The 15,556-nt window shown below is 38.9% G+C and overlaps 3 protein-coding genes across 3 annotated transcripts; 1 reads left to right on the top strand and 2 right to left on the bottom strand.

The window, feature by feature from the left end:
• Positions 1-2,284: 2,284 nt before the first annotated feature.
• LOC118277465 (NADH dehydrogenase [ubiquinone] 1 alpha subcomplex subunit 10, mitochondrial) lies at positions 2,285-5,598 on the bottom strand. Its single transcript, XM_035596253.2, has 5 exons — positions 5,438-5,598; positions 4,626-5,365; positions 3,802-3,975; positions 3,188-3,403; positions 2,285-2,446 (listed from the first exon to the last, which is right to left on the bottom strand). Exons 2-5 carry the CDS (start codon positions 5,331-5,333, stop codon positions 2,348-2,350), a joined length of 1,197 nt encoding a protein of 398 aa, XP_035452146.1. The 5' UTR covers positions 5,334-5,365; positions 5,438-5,598; the 3' UTR covers positions 2,285-2,347.
• Positions 5,599-5,782: 184 nt separating this feature from the next.
• Positions 5,783-7,661, top strand: LOC118277489 (RNA-binding protein pno1). Its single transcript, XM_035596314.2, has 3 exons — positions 5,783-6,142; positions 6,816-6,978; positions 7,287-7,661. Exons 1-3 carry the CDS (start codon positions 5,886-5,888, stop codon positions 7,629-7,631), a joined length of 765 nt encoding a protein of 254 aa, XP_035452207.2. The 5' UTR covers positions 5,783-5,885; the 3' UTR covers positions 7,632-7,661.
• On the bottom strand, positions 7,646-15,300 carry LOC118277488 (EARP and GARP complex-interacting protein 1). The gene is made up of 9 exons (XM_035596313.2): positions 15,139-15,300; positions 14,220-14,354; positions 12,738-12,884; positions 12,018-12,104; positions 11,293-11,478; positions 10,478-10,602; positions 9,193-9,294; positions 8,844-8,978; positions 7,646-8,476 (listed from the first exon to the last, which is right to left on the bottom strand). The coding sequence occupies exons 1-9, from the start codon at positions 15,178-15,180 to the stop codon at positions 8,314-8,316; spliced, it is 1,122 nt and encodes a 373-aa protein (XP_035452206.1). The 5' UTR covers positions 15,181-15,300; the 3' UTR covers positions 7,646-8,313.
• Between the last annotated feature and the right edge of the window lie 256 nt (positions 15,301-15,556).

The following is a 15,556-nucleotide window of genomic DNA, read 5'->3' as shown; positions in this document are numbered from 1 at the left end:
TTATTGATTCATTATAATTTCAGTATTTTCTTTCAGTTTTAATTATTTAATTCTATTCTGTAATATGGTTTGTTAATTTTGGTGAAATGTTGAAGTTTGTTGCGAGAATTAGTTGATCTGTGGTGCTGAGATAAATACATAGACGTAACTTTATATGTTTTTAATAAATAACTTGCGTGAAATATAAAAAGTTGACTTTTATTTTTTCCTTCCAATCCAAATTCCACGCTTGACGCAGTGCTATATGCGACATTTGACGTTCGCATGCAACCAACAAATGACAAGCGGGACGGCCTACAATTACCTACAAAGCTTACAGTATTGCAGTCCAATGAAAACGATCCAGTCCAAAACTAAGGATTCCTTACTGGACTGGATCTGTACGTGCTACATTGACCAGTCATTTAGAAGCCGTTGAAGTGTCCGAACACGCAGTGACAATGATTTCAAGATCAGCAGATCGGGTTTCGAAAATGTTTTCAAGCTGAGCTCGGATCACTCTTGCTACAAGAAGTTATTAATGAGGTTGATAAGGAACTAAAAAAAGGAACGGATTTGGGTGAGAAATTGGATCAGCGAAATCAGAATCAGTTTGGCGCATAATTTTGTTTTTAGAATTTTCACTGTTATTTCCCATAAACACGGATTATCTCTGTATACATAACAGAGCCAAACTTTATAGTTTCGTCTTCAGATAACTTATTCAATTGTTAAATCCTTTTATTGTCGAATAAAAAGTTCCGCAAAAACAAAACACGTGTGTACTTCGTCAGCACTGGAATGGCACTGGATTGGCCGTCTATCATTTTCCAGTTGCACTGGATTGATCGCACTGGAACGAAATTAGACCGCGAATCCAGTTACTGGACTGGATATGCTTACTGGATTCAGTTCATTCCAGTGATGGTTTACATTTTTCCAGTAAACAATCCAGTTACTCAACTGTCGAATAATGTAAACCGGGCATAAGCGGGACGGCCTACAATTACCTACAAAGCTTGCAGTTTGCTTAGAAACAATGAAAACTTACTACCAAAACTAAGGATCGATTTTTAAATCTAGCGCAGAGTCGGAGCGTCTTTCCAAAACTGCACAATGAACAAATGAACCTTAACTCCGATTGCATATTTGCGATAAGGGTCAATTGTATACTAGCATGGTCAGAGTCGTATCGTATGTTCGCAAAAGTATGCTCAGACGCGCGAATTTTGACGAATGCGCGCGCCTTTTTAAAATCTCTAATAAAAAAAAGTAATGTGTGCGTTACGCTGTGGAGTTAAGATAACCTATAATAATATAAAATTATAATTATTAAGCCTGAATTTTTACATTTATTTATTAGATTAAACTGCGTCCATAATTGTTACTTTTACCTTTAAGAACATCTATGTACCTACATACATTGTGGAAAGCAAATAAATGAATATGAATAAGGTAGAATTAAGTTATGTTCAGTTTTGGAAAGGCGCTTCGACTCAGCGCTAGTATAAATTGACCCTAAGGTTCGATTCATATCTGACGTAAAAGATAGTATCGATTGCCTCGATGGCCGATTGAAGTGCAAGTGCGACTGCCGTGCAAAGGGTCTCGGGCTTGATTCACGCGTCGGGCAAAGTATTACTAAGTAATTTTCGACGGAAATGCGCCCAATATCTCTAATATGGCAATAGGCTCACCTATTACATGTGGAGTTCATAGGTTGACCTAAGTTATGTACAGTTTTGGAACGGCGTTTCGACTCAGCGCTAATATAAATTGACCCTAAGGTTCAATTCATATCTGACGTAAAAGATTTATCGATTGCCTCGATGGCCGATTGAAGTATAGTGCGACTGGTGCAAATTTCTCGGTGGCTTGATTCACGCGTCAGGCAAAGTATTACTAAGTAATTTTCGGATTTTCGATAATTTCTCAGTAGTTGCACGGTGTCTAGAAATGTGCCCAATATATTATTATGGCAATAGGCTCACCTATTACACGGGATGTATAACTGTGTATACTAACCTACATTGTGTACATTGGCGTTACGTACCATAATGTGCACCTCTACCCCTTCAAGTCGATCTGTTATATGAAAACAAGTCGGGTTTTCCTTCCTGACGCTATAACTTCAGAACGCACGAACCGATTTCCACGGTTTTGCATTCGTTGGAAAGGTCTCGGGCTCCGTGAGGTTTATAGCAAAGAAAATTTAGAAAAAAATCAAGAGAGAAGCAGGAAAATCATTCGTGGCGATCTCCGTTTCGCCAGCGGGTTTGCTAGTTTCGTATGCAAAAGACTCAAATAAACAGTGTTTTTAAATAAATTTATTATATTAGAATAAACAATCTACAGAGGCTGGTGTTGATTATACATATTCTGTGTACTTGGACATCTTGCCCTTGAACAGGTTGCCACCGTCGTTGTAGCCCTCCATGTACGCAAATTTGGGATGAGCGTCGATCACCTGGAGAAATAAATTTGTATAATTAGTAAAACAAGCTATTTTATGGAATAAGGGATGTAAATAAGCAGAGTATCATTAGCTTATGTCATTGTGTGCCAATAAAAATACTGTTATTTATTTACCTAAACATTACATCTATCTTTACAGGCACACCTAATACGATAAATGCAGTATAAAACTTAAAAACCAAATACATATCTATTAACATAAAATAACCATTTTATTAACAATATCCTAATACTTAAATAACGTATGGAGATGGCAAAGAAAACATCAACAGCCCATCAACATAAACATTATCGAGCCGGAGCCCCGGCAACCCGTTAGGTTGAGCTCCGGATCAGGCATCAGCCCTACTGGGGCCTTAGTCGGAAGGAAGGATCGAAGGACGGAGCTATGTAGGTTGTATAGCTCCGTCCCTCTTGCACTGCTCAATGATCGACCATTGTGACACAATTGTAATAGCAGACTAAGGCCCCTGGTGGTCTGTGGTGGTTTGATGGCACTTTGAAAACTCAAAGAGCGAGCCACCCGAAAACCAAACTGTTCTGGGACCTTAGTCTGCTATTACAACTGTGTCAGAATGGTCGATCACTGAGCAGTGCGAGAGGGACGGTGTTATACAACCTACATAGCTCCGTAGACTAAGGCCCCTGTTCGGGTGGCGGGATAACTCTTGACGGGATTAGGGATGACGAGATTACGGAGGTCAGGAGGCAAATATTACTAAAGAAAACTCACCTTCTGCCTTTCATACGCATCATCAGCACTGGTGATAAGTTCGGGCACGTTCAGCTTGGGAATGCCGAAGAGGTTCATCAGGAAGAACTTCTGGTTGGTGTACAACATGCGCTGGTCTGCCCAGTCGACTTCACGGGGAAGACGCCAGTCCTTCATTTTAGGTTCCTCTCGCTCCGTGTACTGGTCAAAGTTGAGACGCTCAATGTCCTCAACCACCTGTAAAATAATTAAACAATATTTTGTAATATTTATTTTAAGAAGTCTTTGCACACTAGGATTTTCTCGTTCACTATGTCTTGGGTGGGTTTACAAACATACAATTTGTTTTTACACTGCACATAACATTTTTTAGACTGAAATGGTCACTAGTTATATGTACTAAGTATTTCAAACTGGATATTTATCATGTCTAGTTCTTGCAATAGTGCCGAAATATCAATATAAGAACGGGATATTTCATAAACATTGAAAATTTCTGAGATTATGGCAATACATATACTTGCCATCAGGTGAGATAGCGGCCAAACATCGGCCCATTTATCATAAAAAAAATAGGCTCACACCCTAGCAAGCAAGCATGGTAAATTTCTAATAATATTAAGAAATGTACTGACCACTTCAGCCTCGCCGCCACCGCTCCAGTCGTACACCAGGAGCTCAGCGTGCGTGGAGATGTCACGAAGGTATTTGTTCTTGTACTGTGTCTCGATTTCCGTGAGGAACTCGGTCGTCATCGCGCGTCCGCCGACCTCATGCTCTAGTCTACGACTCTTGATCGCTTCTTGGACCTGAAAATACAAGTGAAGATATGGTATGAAAAGTTAGATAAAACCAAAAAGTATTTATTTCAACTAAATTACACATAAGTATAGAATAGTCTGTTAGTGCTCATTCCACAGTATAGATTCAAATGGAGATTAAAAAGTAAATATCCATTTTATTATTGCAATAATAATCCCATAACTTTTTTATTAACACATTGAACGCCGTGGTGGTCACCGGTGAACGACGTTAGCGGAGGATTTGCCTTCAACAGTTTTCTATTGGTAGTCAAAGACTTAAAACTTTCAGGAGACATACTGAATTAATTATTATATTAGTTATCGGCTTACTCGCATAAATGTTTGTTCTTGATTCATAGTGCTCATGAGAGTAAAATAAATGATTACTAATAAAAAGTGAAATTATGATATCAAGGAAAGTATTGCAATTTCTTATTAGAACAGCATGCAATATTTGAAATAGGATTAAAATCTAAAAAAAAATTGATTTCATTCTAAGCTACAATATTGTATAAGTTCTAAGTTACTATACATTAATATAAGATCAAATTCAATGAATTTTTGAAATATTAAATTATTTGCCATGTTATAGAAGAAAAAAAAGCATAATAGTTAACTGAATCAGACAGTAAAAGTAGGATTAGTTTCATATTTACCTTGGGTACAGGCAGATCCAAGTAGATGACAAGATGTGGGCGCATCAGCTCCTCAAGGCTCTCAGCCCTCAGCTCGTAGTACACTTGACGCACTGCCCTGCTGATGTACTTGGAGCGGTACATAGCCTCCAGGAACACGAAGTCAGAGTACGGAGACCTTTCCAACACCACTCCCTGACCAGTGTTCAATAAATGGGTCAGAGCATCAATGTACTGGCTGTACCTCGCAATGTACATCATAATCTGGAAGTTACCCGCCAAACGATGGTTCGGACACAAGTTGAAGTTGACATGGTCGAAGGTCCTAGTGTCCTCGGGGATCTGTGAGTCAAACATGCGAAGGTCGCATCCATTCGGCCTCTTATAGTGGATGTCCATGTTGGCTTCAGGGAAATGCTTCATTCCAAGGTCCTCAGCCAGCATGGCAGCGAACTTGGTCTTGCCGACGGCCACTGGACCTTCAACGACGACGACTTTGGAGTTGTCATCGAACCTATGAGTCGTACGGTCGAACAAACTCCTCAACCAAGTGTAGTCTTTATTTACATAGTCGAATGGAGGTGGCTTCGGAGGAGGGCAGGGTAGCGAGCTCCTAAGAGACTTGCCAGCGATGTTACGGTTCTGCACGAACGTGCATGCCGCTATTTTACATCCCTGGCCCTGGTTCGTAAGAACCTTTACAACACCCAGTTTCATCAGCGTAGACATTTTGACTCGAGGTATCTCTTGTTGTACGATACCTAAAATAAAATTATAAATGAGCTTTTGTAATTTTTGTGGCGATTAAAAACATTTTAATTGGAAAATCTTACCTCAAATCAACTCATAACAAAAATTATTTCTGTGACATAACCATTCACATAAGCAGCGTTCGAAAATGAAATTTAAAGTCGTTCTAAAATATTAATTTTAGTGACATGTGAACGCAACTGTAAATAGAGGTGCCTGAAAATACTAATTTGATTTTTATTTCCAAACTTACTATTGGAGTATTTTAGCATTAATGGTGTCAATAGCCTGTATTTTAATAGACATTTATATTATGTAGCTATTTCAGAAACGTTTTCAGCACGCTTTCAACTAGTTTTACAAATAAAACCAGAGACAAAATAATATTTGGTCTGGCAATGGTTGAAAGAAATGACATTATTGTCATAACATTCTATGTTCCTTTTTAGTCTGTGCTTTTATTTAGCCATGTGATATTTTATTTTGCAACAAAAATCTCGTGAATTTGAGCACTTATATTAATAAATCGACATGACTGACGAAGCAGCAACAAAGATGGAATCAGAAAATATAAACGTGGAAGAATTCCTGCCTGCAAAGAAGACGGTGAAACTAAAAAACATAAAACGTAGGGCAGTATCTGAATCTGGCGATGGCATGGAAATTGAAGAGTTTAATGGGATCCAAGGAAAAGCTAAACACAGTCGGTCGAGGCCTAAGAAGAAGAAGAACTCTGAGCCAAATGAGTCGAAAGAGAATTTGAGGAAAATCGCAGTTCCAGCACACAGGTATAACCTCAAAATTTTTATTATTGAAATTATAGTAAATAAATAACACGCACACACTTTTACTTATAAAATCTTAGAATTATACTGTGTCTGTGAAAATATTTATACTCATATCTACAATTTCTATTAATATTTTAATAATAATATTTTGTGTCCATAATATTAGATTAAAAACTGGCTTAAAATCTCAAACTAACTAATATCATACTTATCTTAGAATTTTTTTTTATGTTTACAAAACATACTTTGACTTATAAACCACTTGTTTACAAGTTGCATCTAACTATACAGTAAATATTAAACTTGCTATCATACTCAGAGACATTTAATGATTACTTAACCCATTCCTTAACAATTGTTTTTGATACAAAATTGTTACTAAGGAATAGTTAGTATAAGATTAAGCAGCAGTTCGTTTCTTTTTTTTAATGTTGCCCTACTATTTTCTACTGTGTTGTTGTTGTGTTTATAAACATACAAACAAACATACACATGACAACCAAACCCGAAACAATAATTTGTGGATCACACAAAGAGTTGCTTTGTGAGGTAATCGAACCCGCTACAATTTGTGTGGCAGCTTGTTACCTAGTCACTGCACCAACCATGCAGTCAAGTATTAAAATTAATTTTAGAATTGAGTCTTGCATTACTGTATTCTTATTTTTTTCAGATACACTCCTTTGAAAGAGGCCTGGTTGAAAATCTTCACTCCGATCGTGGAACACTTACTACTGCAAGTGAGGTTTAATACAAAGACTCGTAATGTTGAAATAAAGGTTGGACCCGAAACTAAAGATATTGCCAACTTACAGAAAGCTGCAGATTTCGTTAAGGTAAACATTTTATGTATAACCTTTTTCGAAGCCATTCGGATTTGATAAAATATATCCTAAGCTATCAATGCCTTCTTCATCCACTTCTGTGTATATCTCCATTAATTTACGTGAATAAACTGTGATTTTTAGTTGATTTAGTATGTCTCACAATTGTTGTTATAAAATGATATGTTCAAGTGATTCAGCTGTAATTTTGTGTACACTTTTAGTTTACATGACATTATCGAATTCAAATGATGTAATCTCTTGATGCATGATGTGTGGATTGTAGAATTTACTTATCATTTTGTTTTTTCCAATTTCAGGCTTTCATCTATGGATTTGAAGTTGACGATGCCCTCGCCCTACTCAGATTGGACGATTTATTTGTAGAATCGTTTGAAGTGAAAGATGTGAAAACGTTAAATGGTGACCATTTGAGTCGCGCTATCGGCCGCCTTGCGGGCAAAGCCGGCCGCACAAAATTCACCATAGAAAATGTTACTAAAACCAGAATAGTGTTGGCAGACTCAAAAATTCATATTCTTGGCAGTTATCAGAATATCGCGTTGGCGCGAAGAGCGATATGCAACCTCATTATGGGTTCGCCTCCATCTAAAGTCTATGGAAATTTGAGAAATGTTGCCAGTAGGGTCGCAGAGAGATTTTAGTTTGTAAATAAAAGTTATTTGTAAATACAATGTGTTTTTATTAAATACTTTACTTCTTAATGAATAATGTGTTACATGGAATGTGACATAACAAAGTAAACTTAAATAATATTTTGCATTAAATGTTAAAATATGAAAACTGAACATTGTACAAGGTTAATTATTATGTTATCGGCTTACTCACGTATCGTTTTGACGAGGAACTCGACTAGTTTCAAGCCATGCTAGAGGAGAATCGAACCCAACACCTGCGCAGCCGCCGGCGAGCGAGTCTAACGAGCCAACATCGTCGCGCGCGCCGGATAGTACGCGCGATTCCAGGCAGAGGGCGCGATGGGCGCGTAGCTCGAATCGCCAGTAGCAGTGCGACAATCGCCGCGTCGTGTGTTGCGTAATGCTGCTCATGAATATGAGCCTCTAGCATGGCTTGAAACTAGTCGAGTTCCTCGTCAAAACGATACGTGAGTAAGCCGATAACATAATAATTAATTTAGTATGTCTCACGAAAGTTACAATAAAATCATTGTACAAGGTGTTACAGAAAAAATACCACAAGCGAATTGCCTACTAGGAAACCTCATCTTAGGACCCTCTTCTTCCAAATGGAGATGCAACTTGCCTTTATTTTATAACACCTTGTGTATAAATAGAAATATACTAGATTCCATTGCTTATTGTGAGTTTACAGCAATATTTTGTATTTAAAATGTCTGGGGACTCGCGAGAGTACGAGCCGGGCGTCGTAGCTCAGGGAGGCGAAGGTCCAGGGCTCCGCAGCGCTCCACTCTGCACAGTACACTGAGTCCTCATGCTGTTCATATGATTGTAGTACTCCGTCTTCTAGACTGCAAAGAAATTAAAATATTTCATCGACTTGAAAAAAAGGAGTTTCTCAGTTTGAACTGTATGTTTGTCGGCAAACATCTCGCAATTGGCTGAATCGATTGTGATGCCGTTTTCAGAAAAGTGTTAGATACACTGAATAGCAGGGTTCAGTTATAACCAACTTCAAAACAAGAAGGAGGTTTAAAGTCTGATTTTCTGACAAAACACATATTATTAAGGGCAAGGGATTAGCCGGCTAGAATAAACAAACCAATCACAGCGCCGAACACGCTCCCATTTCGATTACCTACTTTAAATATAAATCAAATTCATACTAAAGGTACACTCTGTTTGTTTGTTTGTCATAAAAAATAGAGTTATACTGACACTTGGCTGAGTCGTTTGCCGTCATCGTCGAGGTCGCAGCACACGCTAGCGGCGGCAGTGAGCAGTGCGCGCGCGTCCGAACTGCCTGACAGCAACAACTGCTCGTGGAACGTGTTGTAGCGGACTGTCCATACCCTGCCAAACGATGTAAATAGGTATTAATCTTATATATGTCACCGGAAAATAACAAGATCCGTAAGTTTATAAATTTACTAGGAAGTTTATAAACTTTCGTAGGATTCTAAACGGGAGATAAATTGTAATATTTTACGTCCACATTTTCGTAAATTGATAAACGGGTGCCCTTATTAAAAAAAGTTCTTATTATTATTAGAATTGATGAACTCACCAATGCGAATGGTCAGTTCTGCTGAAGATAGGTTCCTTTCCATTCCTGTAGTCCCATATTTTGAGAGCGGCGTCGTCACCCGCGCTAGCTAAGTGAAATTGTCTGAAATCATTGTAAAACAATAAATTAACATAATATCTATACTAATATTATAAAGCTGAAGAGTTTGTTTGTTTGAACGCGTTAATCTCCGGAACTACTGGTCCGATTTGAATAATTCTTTTTGTGTTGTATAGTGAATTTATCGAGCAAGGCTATAGGCTATAAAATCACGCTATGGCCAATAGGAGCCGGGCAAAGCGGGTGAAACCGCGCGGAAGTAGCTAGTCTTATTATAAATGCGAAAGTTTTTTATGGAATAGGTGGCAAACGAGCAGACGAGTCACCTGATGGTAAGCGATCAGCGCCGTCCATGAGCACCCGCAAGACCAGAGGAGTCACAGATGCGTTTCCAGCCTTTTAAAAAGTTTATGTGTTTGTGTGTATGTCTGTTACTCAATTCGATCGAAACGGCTAAAGGGATCGGAATGAAATTTGAAACAGGGGTAGATTATGGTCTGGACTACCTAACACATATGCTACTTTATAACCTGCAGGAACATATTTCATATCATTATTATTTCATATTTCTCTTAGTTTTAAGTTATCACTTAATATTAAATGCGGGTTAACCTATAATTGGCGACTGTATAAGTCTAAAACTAATATGTATTTACTTACACTTATTATTATGTACACAGAAGCTGTTGGTAAACCTTTATAAATAAATAAATAAATAAACATGGGTGAAGCCGTACGTAGGCACGAGCTAGTAGTTTTTTTTTAGCCGCGTTCGTCCCACTGCAGGGCAGGCCTCCCTACCCTCCTTTCACTCCTCTTTGTGTCAGAGTCAGAGGTTTCTGCGGCCAATCCTTATCTGTAGGTGTCAAGTTCGTCCCGCCATCTGTGGTGATCTTCTGGGCCTGCCACGACGTCTGTTGACGTCGAGTGGGCTCCACTCAGTTGAGAGTTTTATGCCCGAACACTCAAACGCTACTCAATTTTAAGACGCTCCCAAATTCTACCACTATAAATTCTTTATAAAATGACAGAGATAGCACGATACTTAAGTACCTACAACTTAAAATTTTGTACCATTTGAGTATTCGGGCGTTAGTCACTGCTCATCCGACATGCGGCAGCCGTGGCCAGCCCAGTTCCACTTCTAAACTTGCAGCTTTCTGACCAACGTCAGCGATTTGAGTTTTGAAGCGCAGCATGTAGTAAAATAAAGTAAATGAACTACCTGTTAGGATTAAAATCGAGATCCCTGGCAAGTTGCGTATGCGCATTGTCGATGCTCCACGACGGTTTAGTGCAGTCGGAGCGAGTGTCGTAGCATTTTATATGTGTGTCCTGTAGCACTGCGAACTGCAATAAAATAATAATAATAACATTAAATTGTCGTAAAACATTACATTACGACGACGAATTAACTTTTCCGAGTTATGTACTTTGTATATTAGAAATCACTGACATACGTTTTTTTTGAGGGATGCAATTCACTCATTGCCTTCTCCCGCCTTGGGTGAGGGGAGAGGCCTTGAGTGTCAGACATTTTCCGACCAAAAACCACCCCGTTCCTACCCCTAGTTTGATCCGGACCCCGTGCGATTAGCAATGCATGTTGTAGTAGTGTTGTAGCACTGAATTTGAAAACCATCGTATCTTCGTTACAGTCGCAAACAAAAAATACTGCGGTAATAATATCACTACCAACATTAAATACTTAATTTAATCCGTAACTACCGTTATTATATTCAGGATAATGACTTATCCGTGTTAATCTTTCTGTGTGCGTTTATGATACAAGTACCAAAAAATCAATCTACCTATTCCGATCTATGATGATGATAATCTTTTTGAAAAGAGTGACGATGGAGTTTCTTGCTCGTTCTTCTCCATTCGAAGCTAAACTTTGGAACGAGCGCCTAGCTTCACTGACAGACAGACTGACGGACAACTCAATTTGACGTTCAAACAAAAGTGCCTTAGCTTTAGGATTAATTGAAATAAATGCTTTGACTTTTTGACTTTTTATGAGTATATGAGCTTAGTTACCTGCGTATGTCCTTGATGTGGGTTCCACTTGCCGCCAGTGAACTTGAGTCGGGCTGACGCAGCGGCCCGGCTGATGGCGGCGCCGCCCGTGACGTCATGCACTCGGACTCCGCCCTCGCAGACCACGCCCACTCTACTCGCGTCCGTCGGGTGCCATTCTGCGCAACGTATCTCTTCTTCGGGTTTCTAGAGATAATTATTAACATTTTGTATCTATAGTAAACTATTATAGTAATATAGCTATTAAAGCGCGGTTTCACCCGCTCTGCTCAGCTTTTGATAGCAGTGCGATGGTGTATTTTTCTTTCATTATTTTTGTTTCTTAGAAAACATTGCCCCACAGTAGGATTTTCTCCTGTGTCGTGGGTGCGTTTACAAACATACAAGTTCACATGCATATGACACCCAGACCCGAAACAACAATTTGTGGATCACACAAAGAGTTGCTCCGTGCGGGAATCGAACCCGCTACACGTTGCGCAGCAGCTGGTTGCCCAGCCACCGCGCCAACCGTGCAGCCATGTATAACCAATAACCATCTTCAACAAATGAATTATCCAACACAAAAATAATTATTCAAATCGGACCAGTAGTTCCGGAGATTAGCGCGTTCAAACAAACACACAATAGCTTCAACTATACTCATAGTAACTCAAATCTGCTAGTAAATATGAGTCCCGGTATGACTTGAAATTAGTAGAAATAAAATAAAATAATTTACTTACCTCTGGTTTGATGGTTAGAAGCAGTTCCATATCTTCGGCATTCCTGCTTTGAATGGCGCTCAGATCATCCAAGTCTTTCGGTATTACCTGCAAAACAGAATATTGTCATTATTTGATACTATGCTGCATAGGCGTAGCCAGGTTTTGGTATCGGGAGGGGTTTAAGAAAGTAAAACGAACAAAACTTCTTTCATTCATGAGAAATACACACAATTTATGTAATAAACAGATTTTATCTTAACTTATCGGGGAGGGTTTGAATATTTTTGGATTAACCAAAATATTTCTAATTTTTCTATTGTCGTTATACTTGGAGGACTAAGGGGGAGGCCTTTGTTCAACAGTGGACGTCTCTCGGCTGATGATGATGGTGAATTTATAGTTTAAGATGAATTTATACATGCCATGTCTATTGTCTATTGAGTAATGTCTTCTGTATCCCATTGTGGCGACACTTTGACAAGTGACAGATGACAGAAGTCGCACATAGACTATCGACGAGCAAATCAACGGATGACGTCACAAATATCCTGCATCGCACATATGAAGTTTGCATGCGAATTAACACGGATAGAAAATCCCAACGAACAACAGTTGGGCAGAAAGCCCGCCAGGCTGATCACCTCGCCTGGTCGGAGGATCCTCCTTTTCTTAGGGAACTTTACTCTCTGTTCCCTAAAGGACAAAGGTATGGTATGATGTAATAAAACAGACACCTACCTCAACAGTTGGTAGTTTAAATATAGAGACTCCCATGGTGCACTGCGAGGTGGCAGGATCATACGAGTTGTGCGTGGTGAGCAGAGTGGCTGCGTCGTGTGGAGAGCACCGGAGATGCCACACCTCACCGATGTCATGCTTGAACACCTGCAAATGTGACAGCAAGAGTCAATGGGAGATAATATTGTTGTTCCCGCCAGATGGCGCTGATGTGTGAGGGTTTTTTTGGCATATACAATGTGATAGGGGTGGGACTTCTAACCCGTTAAGGCTGAGTACTACATCTAATTTTATCGACAAAAAAAATAATATGGGGGTTGAACCCCTAATTGAAAATATTGAAAAATAGTGGGTTTTTCGGTAAAAATAATTCACAAATGATTTTTTTTCTCACCAAAACATTATCAAACATATAAAAAAAGTAATGAATTAGTTAGCCAAGGTTATTAGCTACCGTTTGTTTTTTTTTTGTTTCTACGACGCATACAACCCTTGATATCAAAAAAAGTAAAAAAAATATTAAAATAGCCATAACTTTTAGGGGGATGTTCGACCCATTCGACCCCCGACTTTTATCGATAAAATTAGATGTAGTACTCAGCCTTAACGGGTTAGAAGTCTGACCCCTATCACATTGTAGAATTCCTAGTATAATGCAAAGACCTTTTTTTTATTTATTAAAAAAAAACTTTGCCCCACATTAGGATTTTCTCCTGTGTCGTGGGTGCGTTTACAAACATACAATTTCACATGCACATGACGTCCAGACCCGAAACAACAATTTGTGGATCACACAAAGAGTTGCTTCGTGCGGGAATCGAACCCGCTACACGTTGCACGGCAGCCAGTTGCCCAGCCACTGCGCCAACTGTGCAGTCAAAATCAAAGAGTTATAATAAGTATGATGACAAGGGATTTTTTCTGCACGAATGGGCCGGCTCGACCTGAGTGATACCACGGCCTCACCGAAAACCGGCGTAAAACAACGTTTGCGTTGGGTTTCGTTGTGTGAGTAAGGTTACCGGAGGCCTAATTCCCCCTTCCCAATCTTCCCAATCCTGATTCCTTAATAACCCTTAAATTCCTAACCCCAAAAGGCCGACAATGCAACGCCTCTGGTGTTTCAAGTGTCCCTGGGTGGCGGCGATTGCTTACCATCATACGTCTGCTCGTTTACTCGGCGTGTTCCATAAAAAACAATAGAAGCCTCCTTCTCAGGCGAAGTGGGTGCTATGGCCACTATGCACTATGTTTGAAACAACCGCTATTTTATATTCTTTACAAATTGGTTTTATTGTCCCTTCGAAGCTACACTTTGGAACGAGAGCCTAGCTTCACTGACAGACAGACTGACGGACAATTCAATTTGACGTTTCAAAAGTGCCTAATTTAGGATTGATTGAAATAAATGCTTTGACTTTGACTTTGAAGTCACAGATAAAAGTTAGTTAGAACTACAAATATACTAGAAAGACATCTTACCTTAGTATGCAAGGCTCCGGTATCCTCTTCAAGTTCCACAACATGTATTTGATTGGAATTAGGCTTCAGGCTCTGTGTGCCTATTAGGAACCTGATTGCGTCACTCTCTCCGTATTGAGGGGAGAGAGCTCTTGTCTGTAACAGAAATAAAATATTATTATCTTTATTATCAGCAAGAGCACTTATATACTAGCCATTTGTAGCCACCTCTAGTCTTCCGAGGGTGTTTCGAGGTTTTAATCAGATTTTTGTTACTTATTTGATATTTAGATATACTTATATCAGTTATTTGATAAACCAGAACTTTCTAAACTGCAATCTCCAATTTGCCTGCTAGATATGAAGATTATGGCAAACCTTCATAAGTGACTGCTTGGCCAAATGGTCGCAATTGAGACTGCCAGGTCTCTGTCCCAGATTCAAATCCCAGTTCAGACAAAGAAGTATTGGGCTTTTTCCGTTTCCCGAAAATTGCTCAGTAGTAGCACAGTGTCTGGAATTGTGCCCAGTATATGGCAATAGGCTCACCCTCTATTAAATAGGACTTAAAACACAAACGGTGAAAAGTGGGTGTACATTGACCAGTGGCATTACGTGCCGTAATCTGCACTTCTGCCTACCCTTTCAGAGATGAAACGTGTGACGATAGAAGAGGTTTCAAGTTTAGTTCAGTGGCCTATCACGGGCTGTTGAATACTGAATAAAAGTTAGTAATATAAACAGGTTTTTTCATAATCCACGCTTACCAGAGCGACCTGTACGTGCAGTTCTTTATTCCCTTGGTAGCTCGATCGCAATTTAAATAGGTACGTACTATTATTATACTCAAATTCAAAGCCAGTAAAGATCAGCTAAATGAAAGGTTACATTTAATATGTTTTTTGAGCATAAAATCCGAATTTATAGTTAATTTACATACCTGGTGTTCTAAACCGTATATTATTGAATTTCCTTCCTCCATTGCAAGTTGAAAATATTATTATATTAGCTAAAAATTTAATATTTGTTTACATCAGCACAGTAGTCGTAATGATAAAACATTTTGGACTTGGTATTGTTTTCTCTTTTACTCTTTACCGTAGCTTTATGTGAAAGAACGGGCCAGATGTATATTTCATGCTCAAAATCCCAACATTGAGAAATAAAGTCAAATACGTAGATTGACAATGACATTGACAACTTTTTAATGTCATTCGACGTTTTATTTCAGCACCGAGTGATATTTGTAAATGAATGAATATGAAACCGAACAGTCCGTTTAAGAAATAACTTTGTATCTAGAAACGGAATAAAAAAACGGCAACAAAATTTTATTTATAAGTTACGTAAAATTATAA

Source organism: Spodoptera frugiperda, chromosome 10 (genome assembly GCF_023101765.2).
Source record: "Spodoptera frugiperda isolate SF20-4 chromosome 10, AGI-APGP_CSIRO_Sfru_2.0, whole genome shotgun sequence".
In the NCBI taxonomy this organism is placed as follows: domain Eukaryota; kingdom Metazoa; phylum Arthropoda; class Insecta; order Lepidoptera; family Noctuidae; genus Spodoptera; species Spodoptera frugiperda.
This window is presented reverse-complemented; position numbering and strand designations above follow the sequence as displayed.

Excerpts from the sequence above, each read along its gene's own strand:
- LOC118277465 (XM_035596253.2), bottom strand. The coding sequence starts at position 5,333 with ATGTCTACGCTGATGAAACTGGGTGTTGTAAAGGTTCTTACGAACCAG. Across the intron at positions 3,976-4,625 it reads TGGATCTGCCTGTACCCAAG|GTCCAAGAAGCGATCAAGAG; the intron begins GTAAATATGAAA and ends TTGTATTTTCAG. Across the intron at positions 2,447-3,187 it reads ATGCGTATGAAAGGCAGAAG|GTGATCGACGCTCATCCCAA; the intron begins GTGAGTTTTCTT and ends TTATTTCTCCAG.
- LOC118277489 (XM_035596314.2), top strand. The coding sequence starts at position 5,886 with ATGACTGACGAAGCAGCAACAAAGATGGAATCAGAAAATATAAACGTG. Across the intron at positions 6,143-6,815 it reads ATCGCAGTTCCAGCACACAG|ATACACTCCTTTGAAAGAGG; the intron begins GTATAACCTCAA and ends TATTTTTTTCAG. Across the intron at positions 6,979-7,286 it reads AAGCTGCAGATTTCGTTAAG|GCTTTCATCTATGGATTTGA; the intron begins GTAAACATTTTA and ends TTCCAATTTCAG.
- LOC118277488 (XM_035596313.2), bottom strand. The coding sequence starts at position 15,180 with ATGGAGGAAGGAAATTCAATAATATACGGTTTAGAACACCAG. Across the intron at positions 11,479-12,017 it reads TTCTAACCATCAAACCAGAG|AAACCCGAAGAAGAGATACG; the intron begins GTAAGTAAATTA and ends AATTATCTCTAG. Across the intron at positions 8,477-8,843 it reads GGCAAACGACTCAGCCAAGT|TCTAGAAGACGGAGTACTAC; the intron begins GTCAGTATAACT and ends ATTTCTTTGCAG.